The sequence below is a fragment of the Carassius auratus genome, chromosome 22 (genome assembly GCF_003368295.1).
Source record: "Carassius auratus strain Wakin chromosome 22, ASM336829v1, whole genome shotgun sequence".
Lineage (NCBI taxonomy): Eukaryota > Metazoa > Chordata > Actinopteri > Cypriniformes > Cyprinidae > Carassius > Carassius auratus.
The window spans coordinates 30,576,581-30,600,984 of NC_039264.1; the positions used below are offsets into that span (position 1 = coordinate 30,576,581).

Sequence of the window (24,404 nt, forward strand, 5' to 3'; positions counted from 1 at the left end):
TCGGTCTGGAGCTTCTCTCCAGTAATAGTTACACAAGCAGCAGCAACGAGGCATAAATTCACCATAGAAACATGAATATGTCCTTCCATCTGTTTTATTACCATTTGCAGCATTGCAACCATTTCAAACAGGACTGAATAACTGTTTCTTTCTGTTATTTGTGTAATTAGTTCTCTCCATATAGGACAGAAAAACTTTCTTTAAACCTTTTTTTTTTTAACAGCATTAACTTATAACTGCAGCATTAACACCTGGTGCTTGCTCTTTGTGTTTGATAAAAGAAAACAGTAGCAAGAGATTTGTCTAATATATTGCCTTAACCACATTTAATTTTATTCACCATTTTAACAGGCTGCATTATGAGACATTAGATACAGACTTCCAGATTAACAGGGACAGCAAGAATTTCACAGACAAACTACTACGAATCTTCCAGGTGAAAATAATATCAAATTAACAATTCTATTTGTAACAAATAAACAATGTATCTTGTTTCTTTTATAAATATTTGTAATTACTGATTATATAATTTGGACCAAATTAATGAGAATTTGGTTTAATTGTGTTCTTTTGCCTCTTTTTCTTCTTTGTTCATAGGATGTTGAGAGGAAGATAATTACATTTCTAAAAAATGAACTGGACATGTTTAAGAAAATATTACAAAAAGAGGACATGCAGTACTTCGTGAAGGACTTTAATGAGAACAGATGCAGTATGAAAGAAGCAGCTCTTGATCTCACGCTCTACTTCCTGAGAGAGATGAAGCAAGATGAAGCTGCTGATACTCTAGAGGGTTAGAGACTCTGATCGCTGCTTCCAGCGCTATGTCAATCTGTTTTCTCTTCCACAATCGCTGTTATGACAGATTGTTTGCTGTTCATATGCCTCTCATATTATGTTCATAACCTCATCTGTCTCTTCCAATGACAGACTTCCTTTAGACTTCCACATTCTGTTCTGTAAATAACAAACCCAGAGACTAGGGCTGGGCGATATATCTAACGATATGATCATGCGCATCTAATCAGTAAAGCTGCTTCCGTGATCACCGCTAAAATCGCCATCACCTGCTTATAATTGGAGTGGCATTAAATAGACAGCAGAGGTGGGACTTTCAAGTCACAAGCAAGTCTTCAAGTCATATCCAGATCCTCAAAGGGTTAAAGTTAATGAGATAATTAAGTGACTAATTAAATGATGATTGTGCATTAATGATGAACACCTGCTGTTCTTGAGAATTACAGAGGATCAGATGTTGATGTTTTATTGGTTAAAGTGATGCAACCATAATGGAGATCAGTGTTTGCTTTAGTGGGGCTCTTGACCCTTGACTGTCATGTTAGATCTTTTTATGTAGCATTGCATGAGGTGCTGTAAAGCAGAGAGAAGAAATTAATCTGTGTGTGATAGGTGGTCAGATTACAATCAAATTAACATTAGCTCTATTTAAGTTTAGCATAATTGTCACAGGTCAGGGGGGGCAAGCTGGACTGCGCCCTCCCCTAAACCAGGACCACCTCGAGGAGCGTATCAGAGGGAAGAGTCGGAGACAGAGAATAAATTTAACAAATTTTATTTTGAAGTAAAAACAAATTGGGAATCCTAAACTAAAATCTTCTTTGTTACCCTCAGGGCTTGAAGGTAAACAATGCAGCGACCGGGGACTCTTCCGCCCTCTTCCTCTGTGCGGGCCCTGCAATAGATGGACAGATGGGTGGTCAAGTAGGTATTTCACAGGTGGGAATACAATCGGCAAGCCCGCAGTCTGGTAAGTCTCCTCTGGTAATTAAATACTTCCAAACTCCCTTCCCTTCTTCACAGATGCAGAATTTGGGACGGATGGATATCGGTCAGGTCCGTACACAGCAGATACACAGCCTTGAGGTGGGGATGTGTTTGGCAAGTGAGGGGTCCGGTAAGTCTCCTCCGGTAAGTATGTAATTCCAGCCTTCCTTCCTTCTTCCACAGGTACGGAATTTGAGGCGAATGATATCAGTCAAGTACGTATACGGCAGGTGCACGGTCTTACAGTAAGGTGGCTTCTCCTGTCACCGTCAGAGTGGATATTCCAGACAAAGCGTGCCCCTCTCACGTTCGTGACAAAGGACAGTCACCTCTCTCAGCACAGGTGGGCCACAAGGATGCAACAAACTCTAAGTCAACAGGCTGTGCAGGGTTTCTACTGGAACAGACAGAATGGATGCTTCAGACAAAGTATACAGTTCACATGCGTTGGAAGGAACGAACACTTCTCACAATACGGATGAATAGCAGGGATACAGCAGACTCGAAGTCAACAGGCTGAATGGGGCTTCCTCATACAGATGAGTAGCAGGGATACAGCAGGCTCGAAGTCAACAGGCTGAATGGGGCTTCTTCTGAGACAGACAGAATGGATGTTTCAGGCAAGTATACGGTTCACATGCATTGGAAGGAACGAACACTTCTCACAATACAGGCGACTAGCAGGGATACAGCAGACTCGAAGTCAACAGGCTGAATGGGGCTTCTTCTGAGACGGACAGAATGGATGTTTCAGGCAAGTATACAGTTCACATGCATTGGAAGGAACGAACACTTCTCACAATACAGACGAATAGCAGGGATACAGCAGACTCGAAGTCAACAGGCTGAATGGGGCTTCTTCTGAGACAGACAGAATGGATGTTCCAAGCAGGTATACAGTTCACATGTATTGGAAGGAGCGAACACTTCTCACCATACAGTTGAATGACAGGGATACAGCAGACTCGAAGTCAACAGGCTGAATGGGGCTTCTTCTGAGACAGACAGAATGGATGTTTCAGGCAAGTATACAGTTCACATGTATTGGAAGGAGCGAACACCTCTCACCATACAGTTGAATGGCAGGGATACAGCAGACTCGAAGTCAACAGGCTGAATGGGGCTTCTTCTGAGACAGACAGAATGGATGTTTCAGGCAAGTATACGGTTCACATGCATTGGAAGGAACGAACACTTCTCACCATACAGTTGAATGGCAGGGATACAGCAGACTCGAAGTCAACAGGCTGAATGGGGCTTCTTCTGAGACAGACAGAATGGATGTTTCAGGCAAGTATACAATTCACATGTATTGGAAGGAGCGAACACCTCTCACCATACAGTTGAATGGCAGGGATACAGCAGACTCGAAGTCAACAGGCTGAATGGGGCTTCTTCTGAGACAAACGGAATGGATGTTTCAGGCAAGTATACAATTCACATGTATTGGAAGGAGCGAACACCTCTCACCATACAGTTGAATGGCAGGGATACAGCAGACTCGAAGTCAACAGGTTGCACAGAGCTTTTCTGAAGCAGATAGTAAATATTTCAACAGGGCATCTCTTCTCCTATTAGCACAACAGAGGGGTTAATTCACATCCCAGATGATAAATCCTCAACATCCAGACAGTTGGAACAAATCAGTGTCGCAGGACTCTTACTATTGACAGTCAGCCCTCATGACACATAGAGAGTTCATGGCAAACAGGAATGTAGCTTACACACACACACACGACAATTCCACTTCAAACATATATTGTGGGGGAAAACATCAATTTTAGCCACTGCAAACTCACTTCACGACGTGCAATTTAAAGCCAGCACTCACATTCGGGTTTCTGTCCGAAGGGAAGGGGGAGGGCGCAATCCTCACTGCCACTGAGGATGTTCTGAGATGTTTTTCTTCACAGTCACGGGCAGAGTTCACATCACCATTTATAGAGGAGGGAGAGGTAAGAGATCGGTAATTAATCAATACAATCCACTCAGTGATATTTATGATCGTGATCCAAACACTCCAAACCACATCCAATTCAGTGTCAAACGTGTGCAATTACAAGACTCAGTTCTCAGTTACTCAGCTCCTCTCCAATGCAAACAGGGTAATTCGCTCTCCTGCTGTTGTTCTCGAATCCCTCATCAAGCAACACTGTCCTCTTCATTCACCCGTCCTCCAGTAACTATTACCACCCAATAAAACGACTTTTCACAAGGAAGAAAAACCACACGCACCACCTCTCTCTCCTGCTTTTTATCCTCTCCACTGTTGATGAGGCCTCACGCAAACTCTGAGTAAATCCCCCACACCTGTTGCCAATCCATCATTTGGGGTTGTCACAGCAACAAACGCACACACAGGCCTGGGAACAGGGTTACACTCAAAGCGTTCCCCCGGGAATACTGCTTCAGCGGGAATAAGTTCCACATGCCATTTGTCACACTGTGACATACCCCCCCGCCAAACCGTTCTAGTCCCGAGAACGGTCTCCAGACACCCAGTCTCCAAACCTAGCTGGAGGCTGACCTCGATTCTCACGCTGGGACCGTCGAGGTGGGGAAATGGGTGCTTCAGGTCGTAGCCCTAGGCCCAGGCCTCCTGGAATCACCGCCCATCCTACCAGCGGGGGCATCCCGGACGTTTCAACCGGTGGATTCTCTACAACACGTTTTGGGTAGTTTGGGCAAGGGCGGATCAAATTTCGATGTAACACCCGTTCGGGGCCCGCCTTTCCTTCTGGCCGCAATGCATATACGGGTTGGTCTGGGTGTGGCTGTCGCAAAACGACAAACGGCTGAGCCTCCCACCGGTCACTCAATTTTCCCTTCCCTTGTCGGCGATTATCCCGCACCAGCACCCTCTCCCCTGGTAGTAACGGTGCCTCTCGAGCCGTCCGGTCATACAACCTCTTGTTCTTCAACGCTGCTCGGTTAATCCGGCCCGAGACTCGTTCGTATGCCGACTGGAGTCGTTGATGATGTCCCGTCACCCAATCTGTCAAACTACCTCCCTCTTCCCCTGCAGTGGTCCCCAGAAGCATATCCATCGGAAGTCTCACATGTCTGCCGAACATCAGGTAGGTGGGGGCGTAACCAGTGGTACTGTGTACACTGTTGTTATAGGCCTGTACCATCGCCGGGAGTCTGTCGACCCAATGGCCTTGCTGTTCCTCCTCTAAGGTTCCTAATAAACTCAGCAAGGTCTGATTAAACCTCTCACACCCCCCGTTCCCTTGGGGGTGATAGGGAGTCATATGGGTCTTCTTGCATCCGTACAGTTGGCACAGCTCATGGATCACCCTGGACTCAAAGTTGGTTCCTTGGTCTGAGTGGAAAATTTCAGGGCATCCAAATGGTTGGATCACATACCTCCAAAGGGCGTTGGCAGTCGTAATGGCGGTTTGGTCCACAGTTGGGATGGCCCAAGCATACTTAGTAAACAGATCGGTTACCACAAGGATGTTCTGGATCCGATCCACTGGCCGTCCCAAAGTCAGATAATCCATGGCCACCATATGTAGCGGTGCCTTGGCCTGCATCGGAACCAGCGGTGCCCGTACGTCCTTCTTGGTCTTAAACAACGTGCAGCGTGGGCACCTCTGAAGGTAAGTCCTCGTGGCACCCTCCATTCCGGGCCAGTAGAAGTGTCGCCTCACCAGTGCCAATGTCCTCTCCTGCCCCTGATGTCCCATCTTGGTGTGATATGCCTCCAATAAAGCCTGACAACGCCCTTCAGGGACCACGATTTGACAGACCTCATCGCCCCGACCTGGGTCCTGGAGGGCCCTACAGAGCACACCTTCCTTCAAATAGAGTCTCCCCCTCTGTCCCAGCAGGCCCCGCACAATCCGAGTCTGAGTCCGGCGTCCCACACCCTCAGGCCAGGCCTTCTGTTCTAGCCACGTTCGAACCAACGCTACATCTCCGTCTTCGCCCTGCCACCGCCTCCATCGCTGTGGGTCCCACCACCAACAAGGGGGGGGTTCCTCCGATACTTGCCCTGGTGCCTCTACAACTCCCACCATCAGTCCCTCATCGGACCCCGCTTCTGGTGCTGGTACCTGGCCTGCCGATCCTTCGCCGGGTAACCTTGATAGTACATCGGCATTAGTGTGTTCTCTTCCTGGCCGGTACTGGAGCTGATAGTCAAAATTGGCCAGTTGTGCCACCCAGCGTTGTTCCACCGCCCCCAGTTTAGCAGTCTGCAGATGAACCAACGGGTTATTGTCCGTGACGACCCGTACCTTGGCTCCCCACAAGTAATCCTTGAACTTTTCACACAACGCCCACTTCACTGCCAGCAACTCAAGCTTAAAAGAACTGTAATTGGCGTCATTCTTCTCCGTTGGATGTAAACTTCGGCTTGCATAGGCGATTACCTTTTCCTCTCCCTGTTGCTTCTGGGCCAAGACAGCCCCCAAGCCCAGGTGGCTAGCATCGGTATACAGGATGAAGGGTTGTGTGAAGTCAGCGTAGGCTAGGATCGGGGCCTGTAGTAGTTCCTGCTTGAGTTTCTGGAAGGCAGCTTCACAGGCCGGATCCCATTGGATCGAAGGGGACCCTCGGCCACGAACTCGTCCCATACCTCCCAGCAACTGGTTGATCGGCCTAGCGATTTTAGAGAAATCTTTAATGAATCGCCTATAGTAACCCACGAAGCCCAGGAATGAACGAACCTGGCGCACCGTCTTGGGCGCAGCCCACTCGTGCACTGCCACCACCTTCTCGGGATCAACTGAAATCCCCGCTGCACTCACCACATGCCCCAAGAATTTAACCTCTTTGTGGAAGAGCTGGCACTTGTCTGGCTGGAGCTTCAACCCATATCGCTCTAGGGAACGGAAGACTTGCTCTAGGTGCTCGAGATGGGACTTGAAATCTGGGGAGTAGACAATGACGTCGTCTAGATAGACGAGGGTGGAATCCATCAGTTGGTTGCCTAAACAACGCTGCATCAGCCGTTGGAACGTGGCTGGGGCGTTGCAAAGGCCAAACGGCATCCGGTCCCATTCATATAGGCCAAAGGGGGTAGTGAATGCAGTCTTCTCCCGGTCATGCTCGTCCATCTGCACCTGCCAGTAACCGCTGGCCAAGTCAAGGGTGGAATACCAGGTGGCTTGTGTGAGGCTCGTGAGAGAGTCTTCAACTCGAGGCAACGGGAAAGCATCCCTTTTGGTGACTTGATTCAGCCTTCGGTAATCCACACAAAACCTCCAGGAACCAGTTTTCTTTCGAACCAGTACTATCGGGGCAGCCCAAGGGCTACTGCTCTCTCGAATAATCCCCTTGTCAAGCATCCCTCGCAAAAGGGTGCGGACCTCTGAATACAAGGTCGGGGGCACAGGTCGATAGCGCTCTCGCTGGGTGCAGCATCCCCAGTTGGGATTTGATGTCGCACCACATCCGTGCGGCCGTAATCCTCATCGTGAGTGGAAAACAAGTGCTGCCATTCCATCAAGAACTCTTGGAGTTGTCCCAATTGCTCTTCTCCTAGTCCTTCACCCCGTAAAGACTCCCCCATCAGGTGGGTAGGCAACCCTCCTCCTATCTCTCCCGCCCCCGAACCTGCTCGTGCCAGGGCCACCTCTACCACTGTCGGGCCTACCCGATTGAAGTTGACTTCACCCTGTTCACGAACCTGCTGGGGCCTCACTGAGGTCACCCGGGCCAAACGCTGGTGACGATACAAGTGAACAGGGAAAGGATTCATGTTCCTGACTCGCACTGAGACCCGGCCCCCCTGAACAGTCGCCAATCCTCGAGCAACTTCCACCTTGGGACCATCTTCATGGGGTTCCACCATGACCCAATCTTCCGGACTATAAAGTCGAGGAGGCAACCTGACCCCGACCAAAGCCTCACTCTGAGCTGGAATGGACAAGGCGTAACGGCAGGCTACTCTTCCCGTGCTTTCCCGATCCCCCTGTTGTTCGGCCAGACATACTCGTCGGCAGTCGGCCCTGATGCGGTCCCACTCCTGCCCGGCTGATGTTGCAGCTGTTCGAGCCGGTCTACTTCGGAACAGCTCCTCCCAACAGTCCGAAATGACGTTCATCCCAATCAGGGCACGATGAGACCCCAGGCATGTGTCTCGTACGACCACCACTCCTTTCTGTGGCACCACTACTCCCTGAATCTTTAGATCAGTCACAAGGTATCCCACATACGGGATGTCAAGACCATTCGCCCCACGTAGCGTCAACCAGGGGGCTTCCGCAGGTGGACGACCTTCGGTGCCAAACAACTCATGGGCCAAGCTTTCGGTGAATAGGGTCACTTGGGAGCCTGTATCCAAGAGGCACTGCACTTTCTGGTCATTGACCTGAACCACCACCACTGGGCAACAGCCCACCAGGCGGCTCCTAGAAGTTGTAGGCAGAGAGGGGTCTGATAAGGGGGTCTCGACCACTTGACCCACAGTGGCCGGAAACTCTAAAAACCCCCTTGCGATGCACGTCGAGCAGGACACTGCCGGAAGTAATGTCCCGGCTCTCCACAGCCGTTGCAGATGGGACGCCCACGCTCATCCCACTGAAATCGCGAGCCAGAAGGTCGGGATGGACGGCGGTCGGGAGGACGGTTCCCATCAGAGTAAGCCCGCTCCCGCGGTAAAGAGGACAACTGGAGGCGCTCTCGCCGAAGCTCCTCCATAAAAGATTTAGATAGGTCAGACATTTGTTCCCGCACATCTCTCTTCAACTCTTCCCGGAGGGCCTGCTTCCAGTCAGATGTCGTAGTAGTCGAAGGGGTGCTAACAACATTCGTGGCTAGGCAACTGGGAGGATCTACATTCTCCATGTGGTCACACTCAAGGGCCAGTGCTTCTTGTCGAAGTTCTTCAAAGGTCAGGTTCGGGGTTCGTCGAAATTGCACCTGCAGACTCTGACGCACAGGGCCTTCCCGCAGCCCCACTAAAAACTGATCTCGTAGTAAAACCTCTTCGCCCCCCAGGCCATGATCCTGTCTCCCTGTAAGTCTAGAAAACTGTTCCCGTAATTGTAGGGTAAATGCCCGAACAGATTGCCGAGGGCCTTGCCGAGAATTGAAAAATTGCGTCCTCAGAACAGCTACCGGGGTGGTGTCTCCATATTGTCCCGTGAGGAAGTCAAAAATGGCCTGGACAGTCGCTCGAATTGCTGCCGGTGCTGCCTGAACTTCTCTCCTCGCTTCCCCTTCCAAAGAGTTTAAAACAAACTGAACCTGCTGCGGGGCACTCAGACCTTGGAGCCCTGCCAGGTACTCCACCTGTACCTTCCACATCGACAAGCTCATTTCGGATCCCGGGCCTCCATACTTCGGAGCCCACGGAGCCCCCATAAAGATTGGCACGACGGGTTGCCGTGCCCCAAGCACTTCCTCTTCTGCCATCTCGACCTCTGGTCGCTCAACTCGAGGTAGTACCCTGCCGACTACGCCAATCTGTCACAGGTCAGGGGGGCCAAGCTGGACTGCGCCCTCCCCTAAACCAGGACCACCTCGAGGAGCGTATCAGAGGGAAGAGTCGGAGACAGAGAATAAATTTAACAAGTTTTATTTTGAAGTAAAAACAAATTGGGAATCCTAAACTAAAATCTTCTTTGTTACCCTCAGGGCTTGAAGGTAAACAATGCAGCGACCGGGGACTCTTCCGCCCTCTTCCTCTGTGCGGGCCCTGCAATAGATGGACAGATGGGTGGTCAAGTAGGTATTTCACAGGTGGGAATACAATCGGCAAGCCCGCAGTCTGGTAAGTCTCCTCTGGTAATTAAATACTTCCAAACTCCCTTCCCTTCTTCACAGATGCAGAATTTGGGACGGATGGATATCGGTCAGGTCCGTACACAGCAGATACACAGCCTTGAGGTGGGGATGTGTTTGGCAAGTGAGGGGTCCGGTAAGTCTCCTCCGGTAAGTATGTAATTCCAGCCTTCCTTCCTTCTTCCACAGGTACGGAATTTGAGGCGAATGATATCAGTCAAGTACGTATACGGCAGGTGCACGGTCTTACAGTAAGGTGGCTTCTCCTGTCACCGTCAGAGTGGATATTCCAGACAAAGCGTACCCCTCTCACGTTCGTGACAAAGGACAGTCACCTCTCTCAGCACAGGTGGGCCACAAGGATGCAACAAACTCTAAGTCAACAGGCTGTGCAGGGTTTCTACTGGAACAGACAGAATGGATGCTTCAGACAAAGTATACAGTTCACATGCGTTGGAAGGAACGAACACTTCTCACAATACGGATGAATAGCAGGGATACAGCAGACTCGAAGTCAACAGGCTGAATGGGGCTTCCTCATACAGATGAGTAGCAGGGATACAGCAGGCTCGAAGTCAACAGGCTGAATGGGGCTTCTTCTGAGACAGACAGAATGGATGTTTCAGGCAAGTATACGGTTCACATGCATTGGAAGGAACGAACACTTCTCACAATACAGACGAATAGCAGGGATACAGCAGACTCGAAGTCAACAGGCTGAATGGGGCTTCTTCTGAGACAGACAGAATGGATGTTTCAGGCAAGTATACGGTTCACATGCATTGGAAGGAACGAACACTTCTCACCATACAGTTGAATGGCAGGGATACAGCAGACTCGAAGTCAACAGGCTGAATATGGGCTTCTTCTGAGACAGACAGAATGGATGTTCCAAGCAGGTATACAGTTCACATGTATTGGAAGGAGCGAACACTTCTCACCATACAGTTGAATGACAGGGATACAGCAGACTCGAAGTCAACAGGCTGAATGGGGCTTCTTCTGAGACAGACAGAATGGATGTTTCAGGCAAGTATACAGTTCACATGTATTGGAAGGAGCGAACACCTCTCACCATACAGTTGAATGGCAGGGATACAGCAGACTCGAAGTCAACAGGCTGAATGGGGCTTCTTCTGAGACAGACAGAATGGATGTTTCAGGCAAGTATACGGTTCACATGCATTGGAAGGAACGAACACTTCTCACCATACAGTTGAATGGCAGGGATACAGCAGACTCGAAGTCAACAGGCTGAATATGGGCTTCTTCTGAGACAGACAGTATGGATGTTCCAAGCAGGTATACAGTTCACATGTATTGGAAGGAGCGAACACTTCTCACCATACAGTTGAATGACAGGGATACAGCAGACTCGAAGTCAACAGGCTGAATGGGGCTTCTTCTGAGATAGGGCTGCACGATTAATCGCATGCGATTGTCATGCGTGTCTCATCAGTAAAGATGGTTCTGTGATTAGCAGTAAATGTCCACCACCTGGTTTCAAATGGAGCGGCACTTCCCAGCTAGAATTTTCTTTGTTCTAAAATGTTCTAAGAACATTGCCATGGATTGTTCTAACAATGTTTTTAGCGGGTAGTTTTATTTTTGTTCCCAGAACATTCTCTCAAAAGATAGGATAACGTTCTCTAAAAACATTCTACAAATGTTTATCAGTAACATTATTAGAACATTATTCCCTAACATTCTAATTCAGATTTAAGTGGATGTTTAGATGTGGATGTTGATGTCTGTTTAAAAGTAATAGCTTGGTTTGATGTCACCATAATGCTGGTAAGTGTTGGCTTTAGTTGTGCAATTTGACACTTGACTTGACGGTGTTGTTTTTTAGCTGCTGTCATCTTTATTGTGGCTAAAACAGCAAGAGAACATGTGGTTCAATGGTGCTGTTTGCTTGCTGATGATTGATATGTCTGATTACCTGTTTTCACCCAAGCTACTGTGTGGTGTTAGTTAAGTATTATTTATTAAAGTGACTCAATGGGTCAACAACCTGACACCCAGCTGAATTTAAAGCAGATAATTTCAAGGATTTAAAAAAAAAAATACTTTGCTTTGTCACACAAACATCAAGATTCAGTGTATGAATCTCAACAATGGTGACATGCTTTATGCTGCAATGTATTCTGGGTACATCATGCAAAACTCATCCATGGCACCCAGAATGCATTGCGGCATGAAGCATGTCACCATTGTTGAGATTCTTACACTAATTATTGAGGTCTCTGTATGTCTAAGCATCCTAAGGTTCGAAGTGATTCTAAAACAATGTAGTTTAAAAAGATCAGATGAAAATAAAATGACATAAATTGTCAGGATCCTGTGTATTACAACACAGCTGTTATAGTCATTAATATTAAATTAATAGCGTAGAATAGACTCCTGGTAAAATCAGTTGATCAGATTGTTACATTAAGACATTTTTAATATCAGCCAGTAACCAACATTACCTAATGACATGGTTTTGTCACTGTTTTTGCTGTAACAGATATAATTACAGCAGCTAAATGAACGCTTAACACTGAAAAGACTCATACTTCCTAAGTACTGATCAGCATAATGGTGACATCAAACTAAACTATAATTTTCAATAAACCATCAACATCTCTGTTAATCTCAATAAGAACTTTTTTACATTTATGACAGAAATAAATCTTGTTTATAATAAGTGAAGATTGTCATGTTTTTGGAGTATTTACGCTAGAGTTTGACACCAAACGGAGGTTGGGTTTTCACTTTCAACCAACATCTGACTTCTGAACAATGTCAGTCCACATCTAGTGTGATGGGAAGCCGTAATTCACTGACAAGCTGTGCAATATCACGTTCATAATCGCAGATTAATCGCATGCGGTTATGAACGCGATATTGCACAGCTTGTCAGCGATCTACGGCTCTGTATATTAAGTGCGGCTCCATTTGAAAGCAGCTGATGGACATTTACCGCTAATCACAGAACCATCTTTACTGATGAGACACGCATGACAATCGCATGCGATTAATCGTGCAGCCCTATTCTGAGACAGACAGAATGGATGTTTCAGGCAAGTATACAATTCACATGTATTGGAAGGAGCGAACACCTCTCACCATACAGTTGAATGGCAGGGATACAGCAGACTCGAAGTCAACAGGCTGAATGGGGCTGCTTCTGAGACAGACGGAATGGATGTTTCAGGCAAGTATACAATTCACATGTATTGGAAGGAGCGAACACCTCTCACCATACAGTTGAATGGCAGGGATACAGCAGACTCGAAGTCAACAGGTTGCACAGAGCTTTTCTGAAGCAGATAGTAAATATTTCAACAGGGCATCTCTTCTCCTATTAGCACAACAGAGGGGTTAATTCACATCCCAGATGATAAATCCTCAACATCCAGACAGTTGGAACAAATCAGTGTCGCAGGACTCTTACTATTGACAGTCAGCCCTCATGACACATAGAGAGTGCATGGCAAACAGGAATGTAGCTTACACACACACACGACAATTCCACTTCAAACATATATTGTGGGGGAAAACATCAATTTTAGCCACTGCAAACTCACTTCACGACGTGCAATTTAAAGCCAGCACTCACATTCGGGTTTCTGTCCGAAGGGAAGGGGGAGGGCGCAATCCTCACTGCCACTGAGGATGTTCTGAGATGTTTTTCTTCACAGTCACAGGCAGAGTTCACATCACCATTTATAGAGGAGGGAGAGGTAAGAGATCGGTAATGAATCAATACAATCCACTCAGTGATATTTATGATCGTGATCCAAACACTCCAAACCACATCCAATTCAGTGTCAAACGTGTGCAATTACAAGACTCAGTTCTCAGTTACTCAGCTCCTCTCCAATGCAAACAGGGTAATTCGCTCTCCTGCTGTTGTTCTCGAATCCCTCATCAAGCAACACTGTCCTCTTCATTCACCCGTCCTCCAGTAACTATTACCACCCAATAAAACGACTTTTCACAAGGAAGAAAAACCACACGCACCACCTCTCTCTCCTGCTTTTTATCCTCTCCACTGTTGATGAGGCCTCACGCAAACTCTGAGTAAATCCCCCACACCTGTTGCCAATCCATCATTTGGGGTTGTCACAGCAACAAACGCACACACAGGCCTGGGAACAGGGTTAAACTCAAAGCGTTCCCCCGGGAATACTGCTTCAGCGGGAATAAGTTCCACATGCCATTTGTCACACTGTGACATAATCAACCCAGTAAAACTACACTATGGAAAAAAAATTAAAGTAAGTGGATTTTAAATCTACTAAGTGCATACAAAATTTGAAAAACTATACTCTACAGACACACACAGACATCAAGAACCAGCATATGACTCTCAACAGTGGTGACAATCAACAAAATGTTGCATGCTGGGTAAAAACTCCCGTCATGCACTGCAGTATGAAAAATTGTCACCACTGTTGAGGATCGTGTGATAAGTGTGTTTGTCTAAAAACCTGAACTGATTGTCTCCTTTTGTGTTTTTCAACATTGAAGCATTGTGATTATTTTTACTTCAGTTCAGTAATAGCTGAGTGTCAGTCTACTATCCAAAGATAAACACAATTTCATGATGTTCAGTCATCATGAGTTATAAGCAGAAAAAGCATAAGATCATCTGTTACTGCAAGGTTTGACTCAACAATGCATACATGTTTGTTGCGAAAACAATATTGCAATCGTTTTGAATCAAATTGGTTTGAATTAGTAAAAGGGTAAAGACACTACTTAAAGCAAGCCTTGACCACAATTATGGTGACATAGTGTTTTTTTTTTCAGTTGAAGGCTGTGGCTAAATTCAGTTGTAGTTCTTGTGTTTCTCTTTACTTCAGTGATGTTGATTGTTGACAGCAGGTGTTCATCACTAATGCACAATCATCATTTAATTAGTCACTTAATTATCTCTTTAGCTTTAACCCTTTGAGGACTTGAATATGACTTGAAGACTTGCTTGTGACTTGAAAGTCCCACCTCTGATAGACAAAGCCGTAGATCGCTGACAAGCCACGCCATATCGTGTTCATTATCGCCTGCGGTAATGAACGCGATATGGCGTGGCTTGTCAGCGATCTACGGCTCTGTCTATTAAATGCCACTCCAATTATAAGCAGGTGATGGAGATTTTAGCGGTGATCACGGAAGCAGCTTTACTGATTAGATGCGCATGATCATATCGTTCGATATATCGCCCAGCCCTACCAGAGACTAAACAATCTGTATTTTATTCCTGCGTTTAGATGAGCTGATCTTCATTCATCAGCTAAAGTGTAGCCTAAAGAAGAAGTATCAATGTGTGTTTGAAGGAATTGCAAAGCAAGGAGACTAAACGTCTGAAGAACATCTACACAGATCTCTATATCACTCACGGTTGTAGTGAACAGGTCAATACTGAACATGAGGTGAGGCAGACTGAAGTTGCTTCCAGACGTCATGAATCACATGAGTTACAGGTTGAGAGCAAACATTTGTTTGAAGCACCTGAACAAGACAAGCAGATTAGAACTGTACTGACAAAAGGAGTTGCTGGCATTGGGAAATCAGTCTCTGTGCAGAAGTTTGTTCTGGATTGGGCCGAAGGAAAAGAAAATCAAGATATCAGCTTCATATTTCCTCTTCCATTTAGAGAGATGAACTTAAAGGAGCAAGAAAAACTAAGTTTGATGGAACGTATAACTCAGTTTTTCCCAGAGGCAGAAGGACTGAACCTCAGAAGAAGAAATGTACAAATGTACAAATGTACACACACTTTCTCAGATTTCAGATCGAGCAGAGCAAACGCAAGTATGATGGAGAATATACACCAGATGTTTCCTGGGATAAAGATGCCATCTTTTCACTGGGGAAACTGGCATTTGATCAGCTGGAAAGAAACAATGTGATCTTCTATGACACAGATCTGGAAGCCTGTGGTATTGACGTCTATAAGGCATCAGTGTATGTGGCATGTGTACCTAGATCTTTAAGGAGGAAACAGGGATCACTCTTGGAACCATGTACTGCTTCGTTCACTTGAGCATTCAGGAGTTTATTGCAGCCCTTTATGCAAATCTTTTTCTAGATATCAACAAGAAATATGTGTTTGATCATGACTCTACAGAACAGGAAAACAAAAGTGAAACCATGATTGATTTGCTCAAGACTGCAGTGGACAAGGCACTAGAGAGTGATAACGGACACCTGGATCTTTTTCTTCGATTCCTCCTTGGTCTGTCACACCAGTCCAATCAGGGACTCTTACAGGGTCTGTTGTCACATGAAGAAGACAATGACCAGAGCAAAAAGGAAATAGTTCAGTACATCAAGCAGAAATTAGAATCTGTCTTCAGAGAGATCCATCAATCTGTTCTACTGTCTGAATGAACTGAACGACCAAACTCTGGTGAAAGACATTCAGACCCACTTTAGCAAAGGAAGTCTCTCATCTGCTGATCTTTCACCTGCCCAGTGGTCTGCTTTGGTCTTTGTGTTGTTGACATCAGAGGAGGAGCTGGAGGAGTTTGAACTTCAGAAATTCAAGAAATCAGATGAGTGTCTCATTAGATTATCAGCAGTCATCAAAACCTGCAAAAGAGCTCTGTAAGTTATTTCAGATATTTTGTCATGTTTTGTTCTCATCCTAAAATTGCATTAATCTACCTTGATACTAGGGGTGAAACATTCAACTTTTTCATGGTACGGATTGTATCATGGGTTTAGGGTCATGGTTTCAGTACAGTTCGGTATGTGCTATGTTTATGAAAAACTATACTTTCAAATGAAAGTAACGAAAATAAGAATATTCTAACTACAAACAACAGCACAAATAAATACAATGGAGATACAAATAAAATATTGTATTAGATACAAATAAAATAAACAGTGATTTTCAAGGCAAGGCGAGTTTATTTATATAGCACATTTCGTACACAATGGTAATTCAAAGTGCTTTACCTAAAAGATATGTACCCCCTGTAAGGTCCAGGCACTCGGCCCAAGGAAGATATCCGGTGCTGGATGAAGCTTTCCTGCATGTTCTGTCTTTCAGTGCGTAGAGTTATTAAATTTAAGTTAAACACAAATCTGACTCCATTTTATCATTTAATCTGACTCCATTTTCTTATGATCTCGAATTTAGGTTGAAATGCAAATTGGTTGTATGCCTGTTTAATTAATATTATTCTGACATTTGATTATTCTAGTTAACTCTTTATTTTTATATTAACTCGTTCTTTCGGGTGCCCATGTTGCTAACAAGGATACAACATAATCTACTAGTCAATAATTACAGAGTAAGACAGAATAGAATCAAAATGTAACAATTTATTAACAGTCAGGTTGATATGTATTTTGCCAATTACATATCCAATTGAAAACACATCAAATCATATCAATACAAAACATCAAATTCTCAAAGATTAATCTACAAGTAAAATATGCATACCTGACCTTAGAAAATACATATTATGAAGTGAAGAGACACACAACACACTACGGGCTTTCTGGCTACAGAAATCGCCCTGATCCTCTTGCTGCAATCGTTTAAATACCTCAGACCAAGACAAACATCCCCCGAGACGGAGACAGGAACTTACAATTGGAATTTGCATTAACTCAGGTCCCAAGCCTGCGTGGTTTTACAACTCAATGGGAACAGCCCACATAGCAAAGGTCTTCTGGCCCAGATCCGGGCCACACATGACTTCTCCCTTGGCCCAAGTACCACAAAGAATGACGGCCCGGAAGTGGCCCAGAACTGGATTAAAGATTCGGGCCACACATGGGCCATAACCGGCCCGAATATCAGCCAGTTAATCAGCCTTAGCTGGCCCTTAAGTAAACCAGAATCCCCGAATCTGAGCCACACCTGAGCCTTATATAGCCCAGACCCAACCCAGACAGCAAGCAGTGTCAGCCCAGATCCAGCCCGAATGGATTTCACACAGGCCAGATGTGGGCCGGATACAAACACTATATTGAAAAAAACACTATATTGCTGTCTGGGAATTTTAATATTTCATATTATTACCTTGTATATTACTATGATCGCAATTATACATTTTGTGACATGCTTTAATGTACACACAATCTACACTGAAAAAAACAAAAACAATAAGGAAATTTCCTTAATTTTTATTTGGCAAGTTTTTGCACAAGCATTTTTCAAGTAAATTACACACATTTGGAAATTATAAATCTACGTAACTAAGTTAAGTAAAAAAAAAAACACAAAAATAAAAAAACAATAAGTACATGTAACTTGACCTGTTAAATTGTATTGAGTAAATTTAAATTAAATTAGACAAAAGAAATTGCACTGTAAAACCTGACAAGTAACTTAAAATAAACAGATTGCCTCGTTTTAAACAATGTAAGTTTTAAAACTTTGCATTTAAGTAATTAAGTGATTAACTAAGTGCTGATTGAGAATTAGTGATGAACAGCTGCTGTTAACAAACAGAATCACTGAAGAAAAGAGAAACACAAGAACTACTACAACTGAATTCAGACACAGACTTAGATGAAATCAACTGAAATAAAATACATGAAATCTCTCAAGATCTGATTAAACAACCCCACAAACAGCATCAGCAGCTGCACTTATTAATAACCAGACTGACTTTATTTCTGTCAGACGTCTACAGAAGATCTTATTGAGAATGAACTAAGGTATAGATGTTGATTTATTATTTCATTTGAAGTAACCATGTTAGAGATCAGTGTTTGCTTTAGTTGTGCTCCTGACCCTTGACTTCTGTCTTTTCTCTGGCTGTTATAACCGTGTGTTTCTAAAACATATTTGTTGTAACTCAGAAGCCTAGAAGTAATATAATCCGGTGTAAACCTGTACCTTATACTTTATATTGGTGATGATAATCATCAATTATTGAGGTGTACGTTGTCTAATGTCTGATGAAACAGGTGTTCTTTATTTAGATTGATTATAGTAAAAGTGTTTCAGAGCCAATAGTTCTGTGATAAACAGATATTATAAAGGATTTTCCAAACAGTTTGGTCTTCTATGTTGTTAAGAAGTCACACACAGACATAAATAATCAGCATATGAACCTCAACAATGGTGACCGTAAAAAAAAAATGCTGCAGAGCATGCTGGGAGCCATGGATGAGTTTTGTACTACAATAGTACCCAGCATGCACTGCAGTGTGTGTTTTTTTGTCACCATTGTAGAGGTTCATATTCTGATTATTTATGCCTGTGTTTGACCAATTCATGCCATAAAATATAAATGTATGTGTAAAAAGTGTTTGGAAAGTCCTTTTTATATTAACTAAAGATCATCGAACCACTGGCACTTAGAATCATTTTTACTATAATCATTTCAACTAATTACACAAAATCTATTTCATCAGAGATTAGACTCTGTCCAGATCAATAACTGATAATTATCACCACAGCTATAAAACATAACAACCTACACCTAGGTACAGGTGAACACCTAATGATATTTCTTCTGGGCTTTTGAGTTACAACAAATGTGTTTTAGAAACACACGGTTATAACAGCCAGAGAAAAGACTAAGACAGAAATCAAGGGTCAAGAGCCCAACTAAAGCAAACACTGATCTCTAACATGGTTACTTCAAATGAAACAATAAATCAACATCTAAACCTTAGTTCATTCTCAATAAGATCTTCTGTAGACGTCTGACAGAAATAAAGTCAGTCTGGTTATTAATAAGTGGAGCTGGTGATGCTGTTTGTGGGGTTGTTTAATCAGATCTTGAGAGATTTCATGTATTTTATTTCAGTTGATTTCATCTAAGTCTGTGTCTGAAGTCAGTTGTAGTAGTTCTTGTGTTTCTCTTTTCTTCAGTGATTCTGTTTGTTAACAGCAGCTGTTCATCACTAATTCTCAATCAGCACTTAGTTAATCACTTAATTACTTAAATGCAAAGTTTTAAAACTTACATTGTTTAAAACGAGGCAATCTGTTTACTCTAAGTTACTTGTCAGGTTTTACAGTGCAATTTCTTTTGTCTAATTTAATTTAAATTTACTCAATACAATTTAACAGGTCAAGTTACATGTACCTATTGTTTTTTTATTTTTTGTGTTTTTTTTTTTTTTTTACTTAACTTAGTTACGTAGATTTATAATTTCCAAATTATAGTAAATTTCCTTATTGTTTTTTTTTTTTCAGTGTAGATTGTGTGTACATTAAAGCATGTCACAAAATGTATAATTGCGACCATAGTAATATACAAGGTAATAATATGAAATATTAAAATTCCCAGACAGCAATATAGTGTTTTTTTCAATATAGTGTTTGTATCCGGCCCACATCTGGCCTGTGTGAAATCCATTCGGGCTGGATCTGGGCTGACACTGCTTGCTGTCTGGGTTGGGTCTGGGCTATATAAGGCTTAGGTGTGGCTCAGATTCGGGGATTCTGGTTTACTTAAGGGCCAGCTAAGGCTGATTAACTGGCTCATATTCGGGCCGGTTATGGCCCATGTGTGGCCCGAATCTTTAATCCAGTTCTGGGCCACTTCCGGGCCGTCATTCTTTGTGGTACTTGGGCCAAGAGAGAAGTCATGTGTGGCCCGGATCTGGGCCAGAAGACCTTTGCTATGTGGGAGGGGGTAATTTACATGGAGGACCCTAGGAAAGGGCACTCCCATGACAGTAATCAAGATCTCTCTTGACTCTTCAGATCTGTATCATCTTCTAATCTACTTTTGTAAGATAGAGACCATCGTACCAGTTGCACTGAGACATTTCCAATGATACTATACATGAATGTTAGTTCACTTGCATTGACATTTTCGTGTATCATGTCCGTACTGTCATTTTGAGCAGACTGAGTAGAAGGAAGAATGGGTGAAGGGATTTAAAATGAAACAAATGGCCAGAAGGGGAGGAGGTCTCCTGCTCCTCCACTCTGTGGGGTGTCTCGAAGATGCCCGTGTATGTTTGTATTGTCTGTTTCTCAGGAGGTCAAAGTATCTCAGGTTCTTTCGTCCTTACACCCCCTTGATACTCACGGGTATTTGGTACTCTCCTGCCTGACCAGGGGTGGCCTGTGGGAAATCCGGGGCCCAGATCATCGTTCCAACCTCCATCACTGGACACCTGTCCACAAAATGCTCCGGGTCCCTGCAACACCAACAGGCCAGCCCAGACCTTCCCGCCGCCCAAATGGCAGGGAGTGGATTGGAGAATTGGCACGGAGAGAGCGGAGAAACCAAAGCGTTGTCCCCTCCGGCAGCCATCAGCCCTGCCCCCTAGGGTCGGATGGACCAGTGTCAGTAACCAGATAAATTTCTACGATCCCTTCATCCTTATTTTTACTAACTAAAGTGCATGCAGAAAGTGACCCAGCTGACCTCATCAGAAAAATAAAAACTCAAAAACTATATGCAGTTCAACTTCTTAAAGCACTGCTTTAAAGATGTACTCTTGCATTACCTCAAAAAAAAAATATATATATATAAAAAAATAGCATAAATTATTAACCTCCACATCTCCACACTGTAAAAAATAAGTGTAATTTTAACTGTAAAATTTTGTAAAAACGCTACGAAAAAAAACTGATAATAGGTTAACAGTAAGTTCCCGTACTATATACAGGGAAAAACTGTAAAAGATCTAACAAAGCATTTAATGTAAATTTACAGTAAAATTCTGTTAATTATACAGCTTTTAGAAGTAAAAAAAGAACAAATCAATGTATAATTTACAGTCTAAAACTGTAAACTGATATTCCCAGAATTCCCTGCGTGACACTCCACGTTTGAAAGTATTTTGTTTAAATAATCATGTTTTTAAATAGTTATTGTTATCAGTTATGTACATTTGAGCGTTATGTTACATCTTCTGTTGCTTAATGAAAGTTTTTTGCATTATTTAAGTATCACGTGTGTTACCATGATGGTGTTTTGTGTTTCCATAAATGTGCACCTTCTATATGTTAATATATACTTCTGCTTGTGGTGAAGCTACTTGTGATGAGCTTTGATACTTCATGTGGCTTTCTCTTATACAGTACAATCTTTATTATTATGGTGGTTGTCAGTATTTATAAGGTACAAAACAGATTTAATTTTGTGTGTTGTTGAATTTACTGGTTTATATTTACATTTTCTTGTTTGTAAATTACAGCTTTATATTGTAAAATTAACAGTTTTTGACGTAAATGTGTTTACAGTTTTCTGTATTTTTACAAAATTATTCTGGCAACCACAGCTTCCAAAAAGTTTTTGTAAAAACAACAAGAATTTTTTTACAGTGCACCTCAAGAAACACATCAAGATAAAGCAGCACTTTTAAATATATAACTAATTGCCATTAATGATTTAAGCCTATTATTAATTTAAATATTTTATTAAGTTTTATTCAAGAATGCTAGTTTTTTTATGTAGGAAATTTGAATCCATACAATTCTAATATATGCAGGGTATCTTCTGTTAATATAAAACAAAAATTGGTATTATTATTATTATTTTTTTTTTTTGTATTTAACAAATGTATCTCATGTATCGAACCCTGTGATTTGATTTATTTCTCTTTTAGGCTAAATGATTGTGGCTTAACTGACAAAAGCTGCCCAGCTCTGGCTTCAGTTCTTGGATCAGATACCAATCTGAAAGAGCTGAACATGAACAATAATAATCTGCAGGATTCAGGAGTGAAGCTGCTCTGCACTGGACTAAAGGATATAAATTGCAAACTAGAGATACTGAGGTAAGTTTTGTGACAATCATTAGTGTTTTGTTAGTGTTTTGATCTATCTGTTAACATGGACCTAGATAATTTGCCACATAATTGAGGACAGAACTGCTTCAGCTCAGTGAAATTTGCAGGCTTTAATTCCAGCATGAACTCTAACTTCCACTGACCTCATTTATCAACCGTGCATATGCACAGGTGTGTGTGTAATGAGTGCGTAAGAACAGTCTCATGCAAAGTCTGGGATCTACCAACTTGTACTTAAACGAAATTAATTAGATTGCTGCTCTATTTCGGTATAAACACTGTAAACTCAACACATTAACCTATATTATTTCAATGTTACAAGGACATTTTTAAATTCTTGCTGCTGGGTGATTTTTGTGTGTCTTGTATAAGAGATTGCTGACTGAATGAGTTGCCGCCATCATCATCATCATCATCACCAGTATTTGTCAAATTTCAGTTAAAACATACTGGTAAATATTAAGATTAAAACTGAAGTGTTTTCTCTTTATGCAGTCTGAAGAACAACTGTATCACAGAAGGAGGTTGCCATGTTCTGACTGCAGCTCTAAATTTAAAACATTCAAATCTGACGGAGCTGGATCTGAGTGAGAATAAACTAGGAGACTCTGGAGTGACAGAAATCTCCATTCTGCTGAGAAATTCACAGACACTACAGATACTCAGGTCTGAATTTGGTTAATCTAAACATGAATCAATGTAAACTTCCAGCTGGTCTGTAAACGGGTGATGTGTCACAAGGAATGGGTCAGTAATGTGAAATTGGTGTGCTGGTGTATATATATTTATAAAATATTGAAAAACAGATTTATTTTTTTCGGAGATGATGGGAAATGTTAATATCCTAATGGTGTAATAAATGTTTTTGTTTTTATTTATTTATTTAGTCTTTCTGAAGACTTTCAGACTGCAGTATCACTGAAGAAGGTTATAATACAGTTGCAATCAAAATTATTCAACCCCCTTGACCTGCAAGAAATTGTGCTGCGGAGAATAAAATTTTATGAAAATAACTCAACAAAGGCATCATTATTAGATAATGTTTGTTAATACACTTTTGAGTGATTCTTAGAGCGTAACATTGATGAATCATGATGAAATTCTAATTGGAGACTGAACAGGCCCTGAACCAAGCAGAAGTAGATTTGGATGATGTACTTTGGGATGACTGTCCTGCAGGAAAGTCCATTGATCATGAGCTTCAGTCTTTGCACCAAAAGCATCACAATTCTTGTCAAAATGGCCTGATACTTCAAAGAATCATTGATGTCCTTCATAATGTCATGGTTTCCACTTCCTGCTACAGTAAAGGAACCCCATAATCCATCTTTTCATCACAACTTCTCTCTGCAGATGGGTTCGTCAGCCATAACTCTTTCCAGGACAGCCAGAAACCTAGGAGGATTAGACCCTTCCTGTCAGAGCAAGCCCCAACGTACTTCTTGTCCAAGCTCTTGTTCTCTCCAGGCTTTGGATAAAAGTGTCTGCTGAATATTTAAATGTAAATGGAGATGGTGTTCTTCTGCTTATGAGCTTTGACTCTTTTGCAGCAGACATACCGCTGATCCATGGGTCCAAAAAGTTCCAGTTTGGTCACATCGCTCCATAAAACATTCTTCCAGAGCTCCAAAGAGCTACACAAATATTAGAAAGTTCAAGTTGGCCTTTTGTTATTCTTGATCAAGAGTGGTATTCTGCAAGTCTCAACATGAAGGCCGCACTTGTGTAGTGTTTGTCTTACACACTGCATTGAAATGGTTTTCCTCCTTTCATCGGGTCATCTTGCAAGTCTTTAGCTGAACATTGCAGGTTTTTCTCAATTGCTCTGATTAAACATTTTATAACATTGTGGTTTTTCTTCAACACCCTCAAAGGTTTTCTGGTACAACACACTTTAATCTAAGAAATAAGGCTGAGGGCTGTGTCTCTAGGAACTTTCAATTTCTTGGAAATTTTCATATAGCCTTAGACTAAGTAATAAAGTAATACAGTTATTTATTCTTTATAGCTTCTCTATAGCTTTTGTGAGATCTCTGTTGGCTTTGCCATTTTTGTTACTCAACTTCAGCACATGCACAGCAAAATCCCCAGTGTTAATTTAACACTCTTGAGTGTGGACTCATATAAACACTAAAGCAGTGTTAAAAGTAACACTGAAGCAGAGTTGA

At 42.9% G+C, this 24,404-nt stretch overlaps 1 protein-coding gene and 1 long non-coding RNA gene across 2 annotated transcripts in view; both read left to right on the forward strand.

Moving 5' to 3' along the window:
• Nucleotides 1–15,659, forward strand: part of LOC113040575 (uncharacterized) — a 42,846-nt gene extending 27,187 nt beyond the window's left edge. Inside the window, 5 exon segments of the mRNA XM_026198878.1 lie at nucleotides 352–436; nucleotides 598–793; nucleotides 14,781–14,871; nucleotides 14,873–15,271; nucleotides 15,641–15,659. Coding sequence (XP_026054663.1) covers nucleotides 352–436; nucleotides 598–793; nucleotides 14,781–14,871; nucleotides 14,873–15,271; nucleotides 15,641–15,659 — 790 coding nt within the window.
• Nucleotides 15,660–16,061: 402 nt separating this feature from the next.
• LOC113040354 (uncharacterized) lies at nucleotides 16,062–22,191 on the forward strand. Its single transcript, XR_003275188.1, has 2 exons — nucleotides 16,062–16,119; nucleotides 22,054–22,191. It is a non-coding gene; the product is annotated as an uncharacterized LOC113040354 (long non-coding RNA).
• Nucleotides 22,192–24,404: the final 2,213 nt, after the last annotated feature.